Source organism: Musa acuminata, chromosome BXJ1-7 (assembly GCF_036884655.1).
Source record: "Musa acuminata AAA Group cultivar baxijiao chromosome BXJ1-7, Cavendish_Baxijiao_AAA, whole genome shotgun sequence".
In the NCBI taxonomy this organism is placed as follows: domain Eukaryota; kingdom Viridiplantae; phylum Streptophyta; class Magnoliopsida; order Zingiberales; family Musaceae; genus Musa; species Musa acuminata.
Window position 1 is genome coordinate 40,237,035 of NC_088333.1, and position 15,817 is coordinate 40,252,851.

A 15,817-nucleotide genomic window follows, 5' to 3' on the forward strand; every position below is an offset into this window, starting at 1 on the left:
GACAAAGGGTGGAGACATGCTTTGTAATAATAAAGGCAGTGAAATTATTGGGCATAAAGAGAGGGTAGAGATTCTTGAACACCCCAAGTCGTAAAGATTCTATGACAATGACCACTAGCTTACCACAGGAAACAATTATTGGCCACAGCCATAGCTGGTATCATATGAGACTAGGATGATCAATGTTGAGAAATGGATGACACGTTATAGGTAGATATTTAAATTGATCTGTTTCTCCTGCTCGAATGATGCTAAGTAAGTTGTTTAATGCACAACAAAAAAAGAAGCATGGGACGAAAGCAACTCGATAAATCTTGCAAAAAGAAAAAGCTTCGTCTTCCATCACGCCATAACATTTGCATGGTAAACAAAAATATATCAAATGTCAGATCCAATCTATTTGATTAGGGCTAAGGTATCAATCGGTTCTAATCTACTAGATTCTAGCAAGGTATAATATACGACAAAATATGTGATTGATTAAGTTGGATAGTTAACCAAAATTGGCCAAGGCAACATAAATTAAGCTCATGTATTCCTATCGGATGTCTGTTCTAGTCTACTTGGAAAAAAGTTACTAGTTGCTCATCGGATGAAAAAAGTTTCACTGCATACCTTTTTGCTTCCTCTTCAAAATAGCCAACAGATATTATGCATTACTCCACCGTCTAAGTATCTTTCCCATCTACTTGAAGCTGAACCTCTTGGTATCCTTCCCTCCAAAATCTGAATATCAGAAACAATCCATATCAGATTCTTGACATTCTTTATTCAAGATTTTCTTCCATCACTACTTGGCTTCTTTAAGCTATGTTTTCCAACTGTCCGGATTAGTTTTTCTCCGCTTGTAGGTGACGTAGCAGACAACCTTGCTTGTGAGACCCAGGCAGTTTATCTTATCTATTTTATCCATCTGATAATTAGTATTTCTCCGCTTGTAGGTGACATAGTGAACAACCTTGCTTGTGAGACCCAGGCAGTTCATCTTATCTATTTTATCCATCTGATAATTAGTATTTCTCCGCTTGTAGGTGACATAGCGAACAACCTTGTTTGTCAGACCCACGCAGCTTGTCTTATCTATTTTATCCATCTCACAATTGGTTTTTCTCCGCTTGTAGGTGACGTAGTGAACAACCTTGTTTGTCAGACCCAGGCAGCTTGTCTTACCTATTTCATCCATCTCACAAGGAAGCTTTCTCCGCTTGTAGGTGACATAGTGAACAACCTTGTTTGTCAGACCCAGGCAGCTTGTCTTACCTATTTCATCCATCTCACAATTAAGCTTTCTCCGCTTGTAGGTGACATAGTGAACAACCTTGTTTGTGAGACCCAGGCTTCGAGTCTTATGTATTCCATTCAACGTATAATTAGTTTTTCTCCGCTTGTAGGTGACACAGTGAACAACCTTGTTTCTAAGACCCAGGCAGTAAGTCTTACCTATTTCATCCATCTCACAATTGACAGCATAAGTTTCAGACTCTCCATCTACTGATTTATACTGCTGCTCACATATATCAAAAGCTTTCCCTTTAAGCTTCTTGCCTTTTAAAACATCACTTTCATTTTCAACCATGTTTTTCCCTAGATCACTTCCATAATTCCTCAACCTCTTCTCTTGGTCATTATTTTCCTCTTCAGATGACAAGTCAACTAAATTGCTTGTTTCCTCACTTGATTCCTCACCATTCATTTCGTGTTTCCTCTTTTGGAGTAATTCTATTAGATCCATAAGCTCTCTGTTGACCTGGAGCAAAAAATAGATTCAGTGAAACAATATATTTTGTCATCTTTCAGATTTAAAGTGTTCTTCTAGCAAGCCTAGGAGTACTTGTACCTGGGGATTCTGTAAGAAATCAGAGATGTCATTAGGACAAGAAGGGCATTTCTTGATAATTTTTTGAGCTCGAAGGCTCCAACCCCCTTCCCATGTTCTCTCCCGCACAAATGACTTGTCAGCGAATGACCCAAGCAAGCATGACTTGCAAAAGTTGTGGGCACATGGGGTTGTGAGTGGAAATGACATCACCTTCCAACAAATTAGGCAGCTCAATTCTGCAGAATTAGAAATATTTGAGGGGATTATTAAAAATCCAAACTATAAAAATGAATAGAAAATTTCCAATTCATATAACTCCGTGCCGAACTTAGGAAATATATCAATTATGAAGATCAACCTTTCAAGAGTTTCTCCCTCACAGATGTGCTTTGAGGAGTCCTGCTTGATTTCCTTCGTCCCCTTTCATATGGACTTCCACCGGGCCCATGCTTTCGACTCGTTGGTGGAGACTTGATCCATTTCCAACCATGTTTTTCCTATGGAAAACACAAAAGCATGCATAGAAGCACGATGGAGACTTTAAGAAGGCCTTAATCCGATCTTAAGATAAATAAGACCAGATGTTTCATATTTTAACATTTTAACTACCACATAATAGTAATCATAAATGCAAACATGGCACTCCATCTAAACATTCATTTACGAACCCAAGATTCGAGTAACTGTTTCCTCAGATGTCTACGTGTGCCTGACATACCAATGATGCAATAAGTAGATCTTTTCATACTAATGTGTTTAGTCCAGGAAGACTGTTAAAAGTGATATAGCTGAAAACAATGTGAATCCTTAAAATTGCGCATGACATCCCCGATAGAGATACACAGGATGGTGCTTTCTATTAAATAAACTTACAGAATGGATTACTATAACTAGATAATTAGTTTTGTCCAAACATAGTATCTGAGGCTAGTTAAACTTGATGCAAAAGCAGTGAGAAGAGGAAGGGGGAAGAAACATATATATAGAGAGAGAAAGAGAGACTATACATACATCATAATCCCAAGACGGGCTTTGCTTTCTTATTGTGATATCAGTGGCATGCTTTAGTTCCTTAATGACAGGCAAAGGTCTAGGATGGTCCCCTTGTTCATCACTGCAATGTAAATCAAACAAAAAATTATTAACAATTGAAGCAGCAAATAGAACATTTGAAAAAAGTGCATGCCTAGTTCTAGAGCCAGCATATGTTAATCTGAAGAAACATAACATATAAAACTTTAGGATACCTTCTTTCCCCATACTTTTTGCAACATGTATTTAAGACATCCTCATAGAGTCTTGAAGATAGCCCCCAACCAGATCTCAATTAGCAAATTAAGCTTACCGTAGTTTATTTAATTCTAAGTTCTTCTTGCAGTAAATTAGTTACCTTTTGTCTACTGATTCTAGTTATTAGTTCATATCTATTTCAACATCACAACTAATAGACATAATTGCCATAAAACATGTTCGGTGATTCTCAACTTGGTCTCTATTTGCAACCGGCTGTACTTCTTTTCAGACACATTGATATTTATCCAATTTAACAACAAAAGGGTGAGGTGTTTACAGAATTTATTTCAAGAAAAAAAGGCAAAATGTCTGCATCATTACTTGATAAATCTTAATAAAGTAACTTCATGAAAATCCGGATCTCAAAAGATATTCAGAAGAAGAGCTACGTCAAAACGTTCCCTATCTCCAATTGAAGCTTCCACCATTGATATAGGCATTTGACAACACCCATCAAAAGGTCAGCCTAGTTGGTATGACAACCCATGTGTGGCATTCCTAGTACAATATATTCCTTCGAAACTTTTCTACTCCCCAGAAATTCTAGCATGATCATCCCTTTTCTAGTCTAATCAAAGATTTTAAGAACACGTATTTGGCACTTACACTATCCGTGACAGTATACAAATGCACAAACAAGTATAGAACAGGGAAAAAGAAGAGTAAACCACCATAAAGAAAAAAAAAAGAAGTAAACCTTGTCCATGGGGCTGGTTCATTGTCACACCGGACAAAAAGATATCTACAAACTTTAAAACCCTGAAAATTTCCAACCATTATTGCAAATACAGAATCTCTTTCTCAAATGTAGAAACATGGTGAGCACAGAAAACTATGAAAATGGGAAGCAGCTACAAGGTTAGTGTACTTGAATCCCAACTTTGCGCCAACATTTTTCGATCCTGTAAATCCCATCATAGCGAACCCCAGTTTCTGGAGCATATGAGGATCTCTTTTCTTTATGGGATCTGCAGAATATCAATAGAATGGACCATTTTTAAAAAGAGATGCCCTGCAAAACAAGTACCTTTTGAACTCATACAATCAATGACAAATGCTCCAAATCCAGTTGATATAGCATCAAGCTTATGTACTTATTTCAGAAGCAACTGATACAATAAGCCAACTATTTAGTGATTCTAGAAGTAGATTCCCTCAACTGTATATGACAAAACCTTCAGCTAAATAAATGAAATATACGTGATGTAATGCATATCCAGTGCTTGGTGTTACTAAGGTAAAAGAAATCAATTTGTTTATAGATTTTTTACTAATATTTTTGAAGTAATATAAATTGAAAGTCAAATAACACATGCATAATGAAGTTAAGTTACCTAGTTGTAATTGACACCACTATGAGCAAGAATGAAATTTGCAGCTTAAATTATTATAATCAAAAGAGTGCAGCCACTCACCTAACTACTCGAACAGGGTATCCCTTTAGGCAACTAACTTGTAGTGCTTTGTTAAGCTTCTCAAATGTCTGGTCAAATGACTGGTGTTTGTTAGTTCGCTTGTTGCCACTCAAATCCCTTCCCCCACTGCCAGAATGAACCATAACTTGGAAATGATTCAGTCAAAAATAAATTTTAAAAAAATTACTCCTAAAGAAATAATGCCAATAGAATAACCTAGACAGAGAATTTGTTGATAATACTGTTAAATAATCAAACATAGGAGAACAATCACAAGATTGAGACAACTGTTCTCTCATACCTTCCAGTGTAGAGGAACCAATCACCATGATCTTCATCATCCTTGTAGCCTCCAGATAATGCAACGGATTGAGCACCCTGATTCGATTGCCCTGCAATCCCTGCAACATGGGGTAAGTGGGCACCCCATTGCCTGCATTCCAGTCGGTCCTCCCATATTTCGCCAACCAAAACACCCTTCTTCCTTTTAGGATCATGCACTGCAAGGATTGGCCCAAAATGATCAGGAGGTACTGCAACAAAAATTTGACCACTACAAGCATTAGCTTTTCCAGCCTTTTTGGCTCGTTCAGTAGTAAATGCTTTGTCAGGCCTGTTTTCATTGCACATGGAATGATATTCTCGTTTTTTATCACTTGGGATGGTTGACTGTGCTGTTTTTGCCATGCGAATAGCCACAACAATCGCAGAATTGATTCTCGGCTCGCATGCCATTTTAGATGGGATAGGGGCTCGACATTTTGCACAACTATGTTTACCCTGCCCAACCCACTTCTGGAAGCATTTCAAGCAGAAGTTGTGACCACAGGGTGTCTACAGAAACCGGGAAAGGAAGGGAAAAAAAAAAAAATTAACTTCAGGCCCACAAGATAAGCATTGTTAGAATCTAAAACACTTGAGAGAAGATATAAAAAATGGATTCGAATTGTAAAAAGTACTAATAAAATCTCTCAATGGAAAAGGTGACATTTTATATACTAATGGAAATAATCATGATGAGATACAGTATCATACGTGAATGGTAGTACTTCAAATCACAAGAAAAGAGCATAACACCATCCTGAGGATTATAATGTTCAATAGCATGCGACAAGTTTCACTGCTGCAGCATGCTACAGATGTTGGGGTCATCCTTCTGTTATATTTTTTTGATCCATACAAGGAAGATGGATGCTCCGACCTAGACTTATCCTGCTCATCAACTCTTCTGAAAAACAAATGATCGATGATCATATAGATTTTAGCCCCATTCTACAAAAGCAATTATTGAGACCAAAAAGAACCTTCCTCTTCCGCTTTCAACATACAAATTTAATTTAAAAAAAAATGTTATAAACTTGGATTAATCCTCATATAAATTGGTTAACCATTTCATGGAGCCTTCCAAACTTAGGATGACAATTAGTTTTCTTTCTTTTCTGTCGAGATAACTAATTGAGATGTTGAAGTGGTAGGTTAGCCCTTGCGAGAAAAAGGAATACACTTAGGAGGTCAACAAAGAGGCATCTAGCTAGGACCCTCTGATGCCTAACAGCCTAACTTAAATTGAATAACATGAGAAGGAAAGGAAGTAAGCTAAGAACATAAGAGAAAGTACTGACTAGAAAACTTAGGTCAGGAAAATCACATGGCTTGAACGGCCAGAAGGCACTCCTCTTTGAGCTTGTGGGGGCCTTGTTATGACAACAGTTGGAGTCAATAACATGTCACAAGAACATACAGCAACAGATGTATGCTTATCTGTTAAGATGCTTATCAATACAATGCAAGCTCAAGTAGAACTTTCAAACAATAGGCCATCGTAAATGATTGTACATACTACATAGCCTTTAAATTATAGGCAGCCATGCAAAATTTGGTGGGTTTTTTTCCAGTGAAGTGTCTGAACTTTTAAATGGCCATGCATGCAAATTTAGATGTTCCCATTTGTATTGATTTTCACAAGCAAAACCACCCAATGACTGCAGTCATGTGTGTGGATGCATACATCTGAGGGACAGTAAAAGGGGTTCGAGAGAGTCGTTATGTTGCAAAGTTAATGATAGCAGAAAACGAATAAATATATGGATATGCTAAACCCCAGAGGTAAAGGCATCTCATTTGGGAAATGATAACTAGATCTATCACAACAGAAGCATTAAAATGACCAATTCAATCAAAGACATGAATCAGTCTTCATTTGCCAAACAACCATAAACTCCATCAGCGTATAACTTTGCATAGTTTATTACCTATCTAAGAACGACTTTCACATTATAAATAACAAAAGATGCAAGCATGTCTTGAATAACATTTGCCATAAGCAGAATCAACTCGGAAACAACAAAATCCCCTTGTAATTCTACAAAAAAAAATAATAATAAACAAATTGCTAGACTAATCACCCAAAATATAATGGATAAAAGACTACATCACTATATCTAACCTAATCACTGAATCATATCATAAAATAACAAAAGGAATTACCCTCGTAATCGTAACATATCATAAACTACCCCGAAGGATTACCCTGCTACTAATATACTTCAGCAGCAACAAGTGTCGAAAGGAAAGCGAAGCATCGTATCATTGGCAAGAAACCATAAACAACTGTCATGCATTCCTCTTGATGATATTAGCAGGAACGCCTATCAATCTCCATTTAAGGCCTCTTTTATCTAGATCGACTGATAATTTGAATAGGAAAAAGAGTAATGAAAAGAAAAATCGCTACTCACAGTCACAGGGCGATCCGGCAACTGCATGCAAAAGGAACAGATGAATTTCGCATCCAAGAAACCAAGAACATCATCATTTCTCATCTTCTTCCCTTTCTTCTCCTCCTCCTTATCTCTCTCCACCAGAACCCTTCCTCTGCCGCCCACCAGTTCCTGCCTCCGCCAGGCCTTCTCCTTCTCCGTCAGCGATTGATCGGCCTCGATAGCCCGGATGGACGCGATCAAGGCACTGGAGGCGTCGGGGACGGCGGCTCCGATGCCGGAGCCGTCCGGGGTGGAGCAATCCGGGCACTCCCAGTCGACCGCGGTGGCGAGGGTCGCCGGCGGCAGGGAGAGGCAAGGCGCGTGCCAGGGGGTGGCGCAGGTGCGGCATAGCACCACCTCCGCCGGCGAAGGCGGCACCGCCTCGCAGGCCATGCAACGCCCGTCGGCGTCGCATGGGAGATCGACGGGGGAGGCCATCACGGAGCCGCGTACGGGCTCGCTTGCCGGCGGTTGGCCAAGGGGTAGGTGGCGCGGCGAGACGGAGAAGGAGAGCGGAATGGGTTTTGAATTCGCCCCTCGGAAAGGGAAAGCGTGGTGGAAGTCGGCTTGACCCGTCAAATCCATCAGATCAAACAGCGAATGCTCAGTTAAAAGCGCCCCACGTCATGAATTGACGACACATTGTAGAAAGTTACGAGCGCCGCCTCCCACCGCTGAGCTAATTCCAATTTAAGTGGCACCACGTCACGTCCACAGAAAGGTGAAGTGACATTGCCATTGGCTTATATCTTGGTCGAAGAACTCAACAGACAAAGCCAAATCATGTGCGAAAATCTAAGAAATTTCATGTAATTACAGCTCATCAACAATTCATAATCGACCAATTAGCTTCGTCAAATTAAAATTAAACAATCATATAAATCAAAATTTTAACTAAATTAAAATTTAAATATGTATGTAATGATAATTTAATGATGGTAAGATCATGGCAAGGCATAAAGTCTTTTACACTATAATTTGCACTGTAGGTGAATAACACAGAAGCCAAAGTCACTGAAGAAGAGAAGCCAGTCATCTGTATGGGAAAGAAGCCATATGTAAAATGAACAATGGGATGACAGTTCAACATTGCATATCAATTGAGCATTCCCAGATAAAACTAAAGAATCAAGTTGATTAAACACAGCAAGAGAAATTAAAGCAGCAAAGAGGATAAGCAGGATCTGTGGCCTGACTGGTTCATGCTTGACTTCCAACATTCTTTTAAGGATTATTATATCTATCAATGACCAGCAGAATATGCTTTGACAAAAAAGCAACTCTTTAAGCACAAAATTAAAGTAGTGAAAGGATAATCCAGAAAGACCTGCAAACAAGACATCTGAACACAAGTTAAAGGTTATTAGTAATTGTATTTCTTTCGGTATACTTCATACTTCGTAGAAAGAACATACATCAATGCATAGGTAATGCAACAGACTAGACTTGTGGGACATATTGCAGATGATGCAACACAGTAGAACAGAGAGAAAAAAAAAAACTCATAACACACGTTATTTATATGATACATAAATATTTTTCCTGTGAACAACTTGATGAAAGATACAAACTTCCATTTTGTTGATAGTTCTTATGGCGGTGACAGAAATCTATTTAAAAGCATTCATCAAGTATGGCTTGCTCCGCAATTGTTGTGCCGCAAATAAGTCTTTATCACGGGCTCTCACAAAATTCCATCTCCTGAGATTTATAACCAATGCCCCCACAAAATTAACAAAGAACAAATTGCATGATAATCTAGGTTATGACACTTAGCCATATGATATTTGGCTATTGAAATTACTCTTATAAAAGTAGCTCAGAGAAGGAACCGGAGTTAGAAAGAACTAAGCACTGCAACTATTTGCATGATGAGAACAATTTGAAACCGGCCAAGAAAAAGAAGCAGCAGACTTAAATCTAGGCAGGCAAAATTGCATATGTACACGCTGCACTAATCCCAGCTTTACTCATTCATCTCCATAGTAGCAAATATCATACATCTACAACCTCAATAACGTTATGAAAGTACCCTCAGACACTCAGTGTAGTAAGCAGTTCTGATACAGCCATTTATTAACAAGATTATCTTCTTTGTCCATTACCACAACCTTCATTTTGACTTCCTACTTCTCCTCTTCGGTTCTCTTTGGTGATGAAACAGTAGAGAGGAAAAAAAGTAGTTCAGAGGAACAATAATCAAGAGGATAAGGTTGAGTGTTTTAGTGCATTCTCATGTCTTCAGAAAGATAGCTACATTAATCCATAATTTAATTATAAATAAATAAGTTCAAGTACACAGGAATGAGCACATTTGAAGGTATCATGAATCACTGGAATATATATGATATCGGAAGCTTCAAAAGAAATATATGGAGTTCTTAAACTCTGAGTTAAATTGTTCCTCCAATCTAACAAGCAAATTCCTATATCCAACAAAAAGGTAGCATAACATACAGAAGATGAAATCATTTGATACCTTGCCACAGACTGGACAACTGTCACTTCTTTCCATCCATTCATATATACAGCTCAAATGAAAATGATGAGAGCATTTTGCTACAATTTTTGGATTTTCTGAAGAATATTCTGCAAAGAGCAGCCATTATGTTTAGAGTCCTTCAAATGACCATGAGCTGCCAGTATAAATTTTGGACTCTCGGGTACAGAAGATAATTTAACACATGGAAGTAATTACCAGAATCGGAAATGTGCAAAACAGATTATCACATACAAAAATCAGAATCATCAATAACAAAGCAGTGTCGAAGTAATAACAATAACAGTTATGGTTACACATGCATGGTAATTAAGGTTCTCCTATCATTAACAAGGTTTGGTCCTCGGACTAACTTTATAGCCTTAATTAGAGCATTAGTTTAGGTTTCCTTTTATTGGAATAATAATGTCAATATTAATTATTTCACGCCGTAATAACGTGCAGCAAAAGATATAAAAAGAATGGAAAAAGAGTTATGACTATGGTTGACATGAATTTGAAGATCATGACTGCTATATATATCACCGGAAGGTGCAGTTGTTTTTCCATTCTTTGTTTTCTTTTTCCTTGTGATTAACTACCAGCCCCATTAAAGTTAAGAGATTATTTCATAGTTGAAAAACAAAAGATTCAAGAACTGACTTTTAGTTTCCAATTGTCAATCAACCAAAAGATTCCAAGAGTATTGAACCTTTGGAATTCAAACAAAATAATGGTTTTGTTGATCATGTTATGATGAAACATTTGAATGTGGTTTGGACTTTGAAGTGATTAAATACAACACAGCTTTTCTTTCTATAAAATTTACCTTCCAGACATGTAGGGCATACATCTTCATCTTCTGAAGTTGTAAAAACAAAACCTGTATCACGTGTTTTTGCAGCTAGATTTTTCTCTGATTCAGCATGGATAAGTTTTTGTCCCACTTCAGTTTCTGCAATTCGCTTTCTAACAGCAGCCAAGGTTTCAACAGCAGAACTGCTACCATTTCTTCTAAGAGTCTGTAAATCTTCTTGTAGGTGGCTCATAGACTTCTCACGCCTTGAGATCAATCCCTCACGTGCGTATCTAGGGTCTGCCTCATAAGGTGGTGGTCTAGGCACAAGATGATGACTCTCACACAATGAATTATCATAAGTATTTCCAGCTGTTGTTGATGTAGATGAAGTTGCTGCTTGAATCTGGGAAGGTACTGAGCGCCCATCAAGTCTTTGAAACATTGCACCATACTGTAAAGATGAAAGGAACTTGATTATAAACTCACCATCAGATGAGCAGTAGAACTACCAAAATTATTAAAACTGGAACATCTATTGAAGATTCCAATGAGGTTGACAATGAAACAGATACCATGGAAAAGTATATAACCAGCTTAACTTGTTCAGGTTTGTCTATACAGTAGTGCAGTTCAATTAACACTATGAATTAATGTCAACAATAAGAATATAGACACATTAGGAGGCAACGAAACGATCGTCAAATCTCAGACATTCAGATTGGAGTTATTAGACGTAAATCCAATGATAACAGTAAGGCACTAAGTTGAGTCCTAGTTGAATTGACTTTGTTTCTATCTGACCAACATATGAAACATTACTTGGAACTTTTTTCTCTGTTTTTATACTCTCATGGTGGTCCTCATCATACTACAATAATCTTTTCGTGGATGCTTCAGACTTTTGGTTTGTTGCTTCAGAGTTTAGATTAAGTACGGATCCAAGTATAACTAAGAAGAAATCAGCTAAGAGCTCTTTGCAAAAGCTATAGGAACTATTAGCGTTTAATCATCCTAGTGACTAAGGTGAAGAGAAAATGTGCCAGATCAGCTATCCTAAAGAAAGGTGGTTAAACCTGGTGCAATGCCCCAATCGAATTTTTGAATGCATCTTACTGGAGAAACACAAAGATAATGGCCTCCCAACTATTATCCTATGTTCTTGCTCTGCAACTAGCTCTCATAAAACAAGCTACTTCGATGCAAACACAGCCTAACTATATATGGTCGATGATGGACCTTGTTCGGCTAATGCTGGCCAAAAATCATCTTGGCTGGCAACTTATGGAGGCCCAGATGACATCAGTGCCAAACCCATATGCCCTGGGATGGCACATATTAGCTTGTGGGAGCATATCTGAACCTGCACAGTTTATGGCAGCCAATTCAGCATTACTCAGCTTTGATCCAGCTCATATGGGCCTTAATAGGTCCTGTCCAGCTCGAAAAGGTTTTTTTTTTATTTTCTTTCCCTTATTCAAGAAAGAGTCTTATCAAGTGTAAAAGATGGCAGAAAAAAGAAGCCAGCTCAGTAAGGGAACTATTGATGCATTTGTAGTTGAAAGAGGTGTGGGAAAGGGCCTCCCTGTTGCATTTCTAGTTGAGTTATGAAACGAGGGGCCAACAAGCCCACTCACTAATTCAATCTCCCCACTAGCAAGTCTAGCTTTTTCTTTTTTAATTCTGTCGCATTGAGATATTTATCTTGGTATGTTCTTTAAAGAACTATGATAAACTGAAGAGTATGACATTACCCCATTCAAGAGCTGATGAAAGAAATATCTTAAGCATATGCATTGTCGATATATGGGATTGCTTGTGTGGGCATGTTCTTCAAAGTCCTCCGGACACAGACAGCAACAGAATGCACCCATAATGCAGTTTCTGGCAAATTCAGGCAAAGGGAAAATAGTTGAGGGTCTGAGGCCATTTCTGCAGTAATATACTCAAGGTCGTGAAGTTACCACTGAGCAGGATGTCAAACCTGCAAAAATATCTTACTACTGATCAAGCCTTAAAAAGATTCTAAGAGGACAATTGCTTGTCTGCGTCCTCCAATATCTTCTGAAACAGTGCTTGAAACAAAAGATGCTTCAATAGCTCCATAAGATGAGTACTTCATATCCGTCAGGTTATTGACAAGACACTGAGAGCTCTGTTTTCAGAGATAACATTGACCCGGTATTTGTACCTCCTGGTTGTCAAAACAATATGCAAAATTCAGTGGACATATGAAGATAGATTATAAACAGGAAAAACAGCTAAACGACAGTAATCAAGCAACATGCCAACAGGATGTGAGCCCATAAACCGAGAAAAAATAAAAAGCTTTACTACTAAAAACATACATATTTTCAGGGTTCATCACCTTGAGCCACTTTTTTAATTGGACATCAATTTTTCATAAGCATGGAACAGAAAATTTTGACCACATGTTCAGGAACCATGCTAACCCTATGAGCATGTTAAATTATGCATATTCATATCTGGTCTAAATTTATCAAATCACCACGAAAACAATGTTGAACTTCAAACCAAGCACCATACCTGCATGCTTTCCAGTTATGAAATACATGAACCTCAAATTGTTAATCTATGACAAAAGCTTATCAAAGTCATCACAAACATTTTCATCATATCTAATCCACCGGTACAAAATCAGCTCTATAGAAAACTGCTAAGACTAAAACACTCGAACAGAAGTTCAGAAGACTTTCACAACCAGATACGATTCTAAAGTAGTTGTATGAAACTGGTGTACATTTTTATCAGGGGCAAAGTAGAACAACATCAATATGTTTCTCCTTACATGAGTATAGAAAACCAATATTACTACCATTTGAGCTCATGCTACTTAGGAGCAACCTTCCAATACTTCAATAAACTTGCAGATAGATTGTAACAAGGAAGAACTAAAAATCTTTTATTTTTTTGGCATCTACACTCATGGCCAAGATTCACAAGAACCAACAACATATATAACGGGTGCTGGGAAAAGATGAATCCATGAGAATTGATGGTTCTTGATAAAGTTCTAGGGTCCCAAATATTTCGGAAGACACCTCTATAAGTTTGAACATTCAACCTCAAATCAAATGTATATAGAAATGTCTGGATTTCGCTGGCAAACTCCATGCTGGAAAAATTGTCACGGTAACATTTTATATATCCAGAAACTTGATAGTGTGGGGTCCAAAAACCATTGGCATGAAATAACTGTCTTGGTACCAACAATATGGCATGGCTATAACTCACTGAAATTCTGCAAAATTTAACATTACCAACCAGTATGTTGAGCACAACACAAAACTAACACATGAAATGACTGTCTTGGTACCAACATTATGGTATGGCTATAACTCACTGAAATTATGCAAAATTCAACATTACTAACCAGTAGGCTGAACACAACACAATACTAAGGAACCACCACCAGGCTAAGCACAATTAGTTACCCCAGTCTTCAATTATAGATCCTCAATTTCTTTCATCTTCCTATAATTATTGTCTACCCTTCGTAGTCAAGTCAAGCTGCAAGCCAAGGTTTCTATATCTAGCTTTCATCCATGACAAGCATGCCCTTCTTTGTGGCAATTGTGCGAACATTGAGCATTAGATAAACTGCAATAACTCTCTTTCCATCTTATCACTTCTACAATATCGACCAGAAGCTTTTGCCAAGTATTATTGACCGGCTATCTCTTCAATCCATGTTTCAGCTGACAGACAAATTCAGTAAAAGATAAGGCTCAGCATGCTTCCCCCGTCACCATCTCCTTTACTTGCATCTAAGACAAACAAAAAGCTTCCAGAAGCGTGTACAAAAAATTATAGTGTCAAACCATAAATTCCCCAGCTAGTCACAGAACATTTCATCTACTCTCTATTCATGATCTACAGAAATCACACCTTTTGCTCCATTCCCGAACTAAGCGCTACATCACCGACAAATAAAAGAACATGACTCTTACTATTTACGATAATTCGGGTTGTCTATTCTGAATCCACACTGGAGAACTATGACTCTAATCAGAAAGCTAAGCATACAAAAAGCAGAAAGTTATTCTTTTGCCATAATACATCATACAACCATAAAGCAGAAAGAGTTTAGAACTGCACCAACAATGACATCATCGGTTCCAAAAATTAGCAATAACCGTTCAAGATTTAGAGCAAGCGTGAGCAAGCGGCAAGAGTATCTAATACCTTCAAGCAGACGGCGACAGATCGAGCGAGCTAGAAACGGAGCAGGAGGTCCCGGGGAGTCGGGGCGAAGATTCGTACCTGGATAGGAGCGATCGGATCGAGCTAGCACTAATTACCTTTGGAATTTGGGCGAGAAGAAGAGACGGCAGAGGCGCTTGGTGGGCTGTCGCTTGACGCCGCGACTCCATTATCGTACGTGCGGTTGCCTAGAGATGACTTATGCGAACAAATCGCTTGTAACCGACACTTAGGCGGCGATGCCACATCGACCGTTCGTTTGACGCAGAGCATCAAACGAGGGCCCTGATGCGTTGCAGGAAAAGAAAAGAACGGTGGATTACGTGGCCGCATAGTTAGACGCTTGCGCGAGGGTTTAGACGTGTAAAGTTAGTGTACGCTGCTGCAATTTTTTGTTTTTTACCTGATTCTTGGAATCTGCTATAAATTAATTATGACGTCACTCACCATCAACACTTTCGTTTTTAATTGAGCGAATTTATGGAAAAACTCCTATTAAAAAAAAAAATTATCCAGAAAGTGATTCCTACTCGAAAATTTTTTACGAACCATCCCTTCTTCCTTAACAAGATTATTTTATTTCTATATTTATTAAATCTTCTCGTCTCCACTTTTCAAATCTATCGCTCCTAGCCCTCGAATAAGAGTGGAGGTACGGAGGGAACGATGAATTTAACGAGGGTGAACAAGGCTTATTGAGGTAATGATAGCCCTCGTGCCACCTCTTTTCTTACGCAAAGATTATGGGTGATACGTATGATGGAAACTAGTGGGATTCGTAGAGGTAATAATGGTCCTCGCTCTCAACTCCTTTCTTATATGAGAGCTACAGGTAATAAGTATGATAATGACTAATAAGATATACGAAGGCAACGATAACCCTCGTGCCCCCTCTTCAATTGTGCGAGGACTATGAGTGATAAGTTCAATGAGAGCCAACGAGATTCGTAAATGTAGCGATGGCACTCACACCCTTGATTCCTCGTGCAATGATAATGCGAGATGATGTCAAGACAATGCAAGGTGAAA

At 38.3% G+C, this 15,817-nt stretch overlaps 2 protein-coding genes across 3 annotated transcripts; both read right to left on the bottom strand.

Annotated features, from left to right (window-relative positions):
* Nucleotides 1-314: 314 nt before the first annotated feature.
* LOC135679379 (E3 ubiquitin-protein ligase ORTHRUS 2-like) lies at nucleotides 315-8,108 on the bottom strand. Its single transcript, XM_065193071.1, has 9 exons — nucleotides 7,266-8,108; nucleotides 4,829-5,361; nucleotides 4,528-4,653; nucleotides 3,981-4,080; nucleotides 3,810-3,871; nucleotides 2,831-2,933; nucleotides 2,178-2,316; nucleotides 1,838-2,055; nucleotides 315-1,747 (listed from the first exon to the last, which is right to left on the bottom strand). The coding sequence occupies exons 1-9, from the start codon at nucleotides 7,872-7,874 to the stop codon at nucleotides 809-811; spliced, it is 2,829 nt and encodes a 942-aa protein (XP_065049143.1). The 5' UTR covers nucleotides 7,875-8,108; the 3' UTR covers nucleotides 315-808.
* A 524-nt stretch (nucleotides 8,109-8,632) lies between these two features.
* On the bottom strand, nucleotides 8,633-14,932 carry LOC103992556 (E3 ubiquitin-protein ligase At3g02290). 2 transcript variants are annotated; one of them, XM_009412305.3, is made up of 6 exons: nucleotides 14,771-14,932; nucleotides 12,549-12,758; nucleotides 12,319-12,448; nucleotides 10,598-11,018; nucleotides 9,769-9,878; nucleotides 8,633-8,990 (listed from the first exon to the last, which is right to left on the bottom strand). In XM_009412305.3, exons 3-6 carry the CDS (start codon nucleotides 12,436-12,438, stop codon nucleotides 8,964-8,966), a joined length of 678 nt encoding a protein of 225 aa, XP_009410580.2. In that variant the 5' UTR covers nucleotides 12,439-12,448; nucleotides 12,549-12,758; nucleotides 14,771-14,932; the 3' UTR covers nucleotides 8,633-8,963. The 2 variants fall into 2 exon arrangements, with proteins under 2 accessions (XP_009410580.2, XP_009410579.2); XM_009412304.3 differs by having other exon boundaries at nucleotides 12,529-12,758.
* Between the last annotated feature and the right edge of the window lie 885 nt (nucleotides 14,933-15,817).

What these genes read in the sequence shown, in the direction of transcription:
- LOC103992556 (XM_009412305.3), bottom strand. Translation starts at nt 12,438, where the DNA reads ATGGGTGCATTCTGTTGCTGTCTGTGTCCGGAGGACTTTGAAGAACAT. An exon ending in TTCATCAGCTCTTGAATGGG is followed by an intron (nt 11,019 to 12,318) that starts GTAATGTCATAC and finishes TCATCTTTACAG; the next exon opens with TATGGTGCAATGTTTCAAAG. An exon ending in ATGCCCTACATGTCTGGAAG is followed by an intron (nt 9,879 to 10,597) that starts GTAAATTTTATA and finishes TGCTCTTTGCAG; the next exon opens with AATATTCTTCAGAAAATCCA.
- LOC135679379 (XM_065193071.1), bottom strand. Translation starts at nt 7,874, where the DNA reads ATGGATTTGACGGGTCAAGCCGACTTCCACCACGCTTTCCCTTTCCGA. An exon ending in TGGTTCCTCTACACTGGAAG is followed by an intron (nt 4,654 to 4,828) that starts GTATGAGAGAAC and finishes TCATTCTGGCAG; the next exon opens with TGGGGGAAGGGATTTGAGTG. An exon ending in GAACCAGCCCCATGGACAAG is followed by an intron (nt 2,934 to 3,809) that starts GTTTACTTCTTT and finishes TTTACATTGCAG; the next exon opens with TGATGAACAAGGGGACCATC.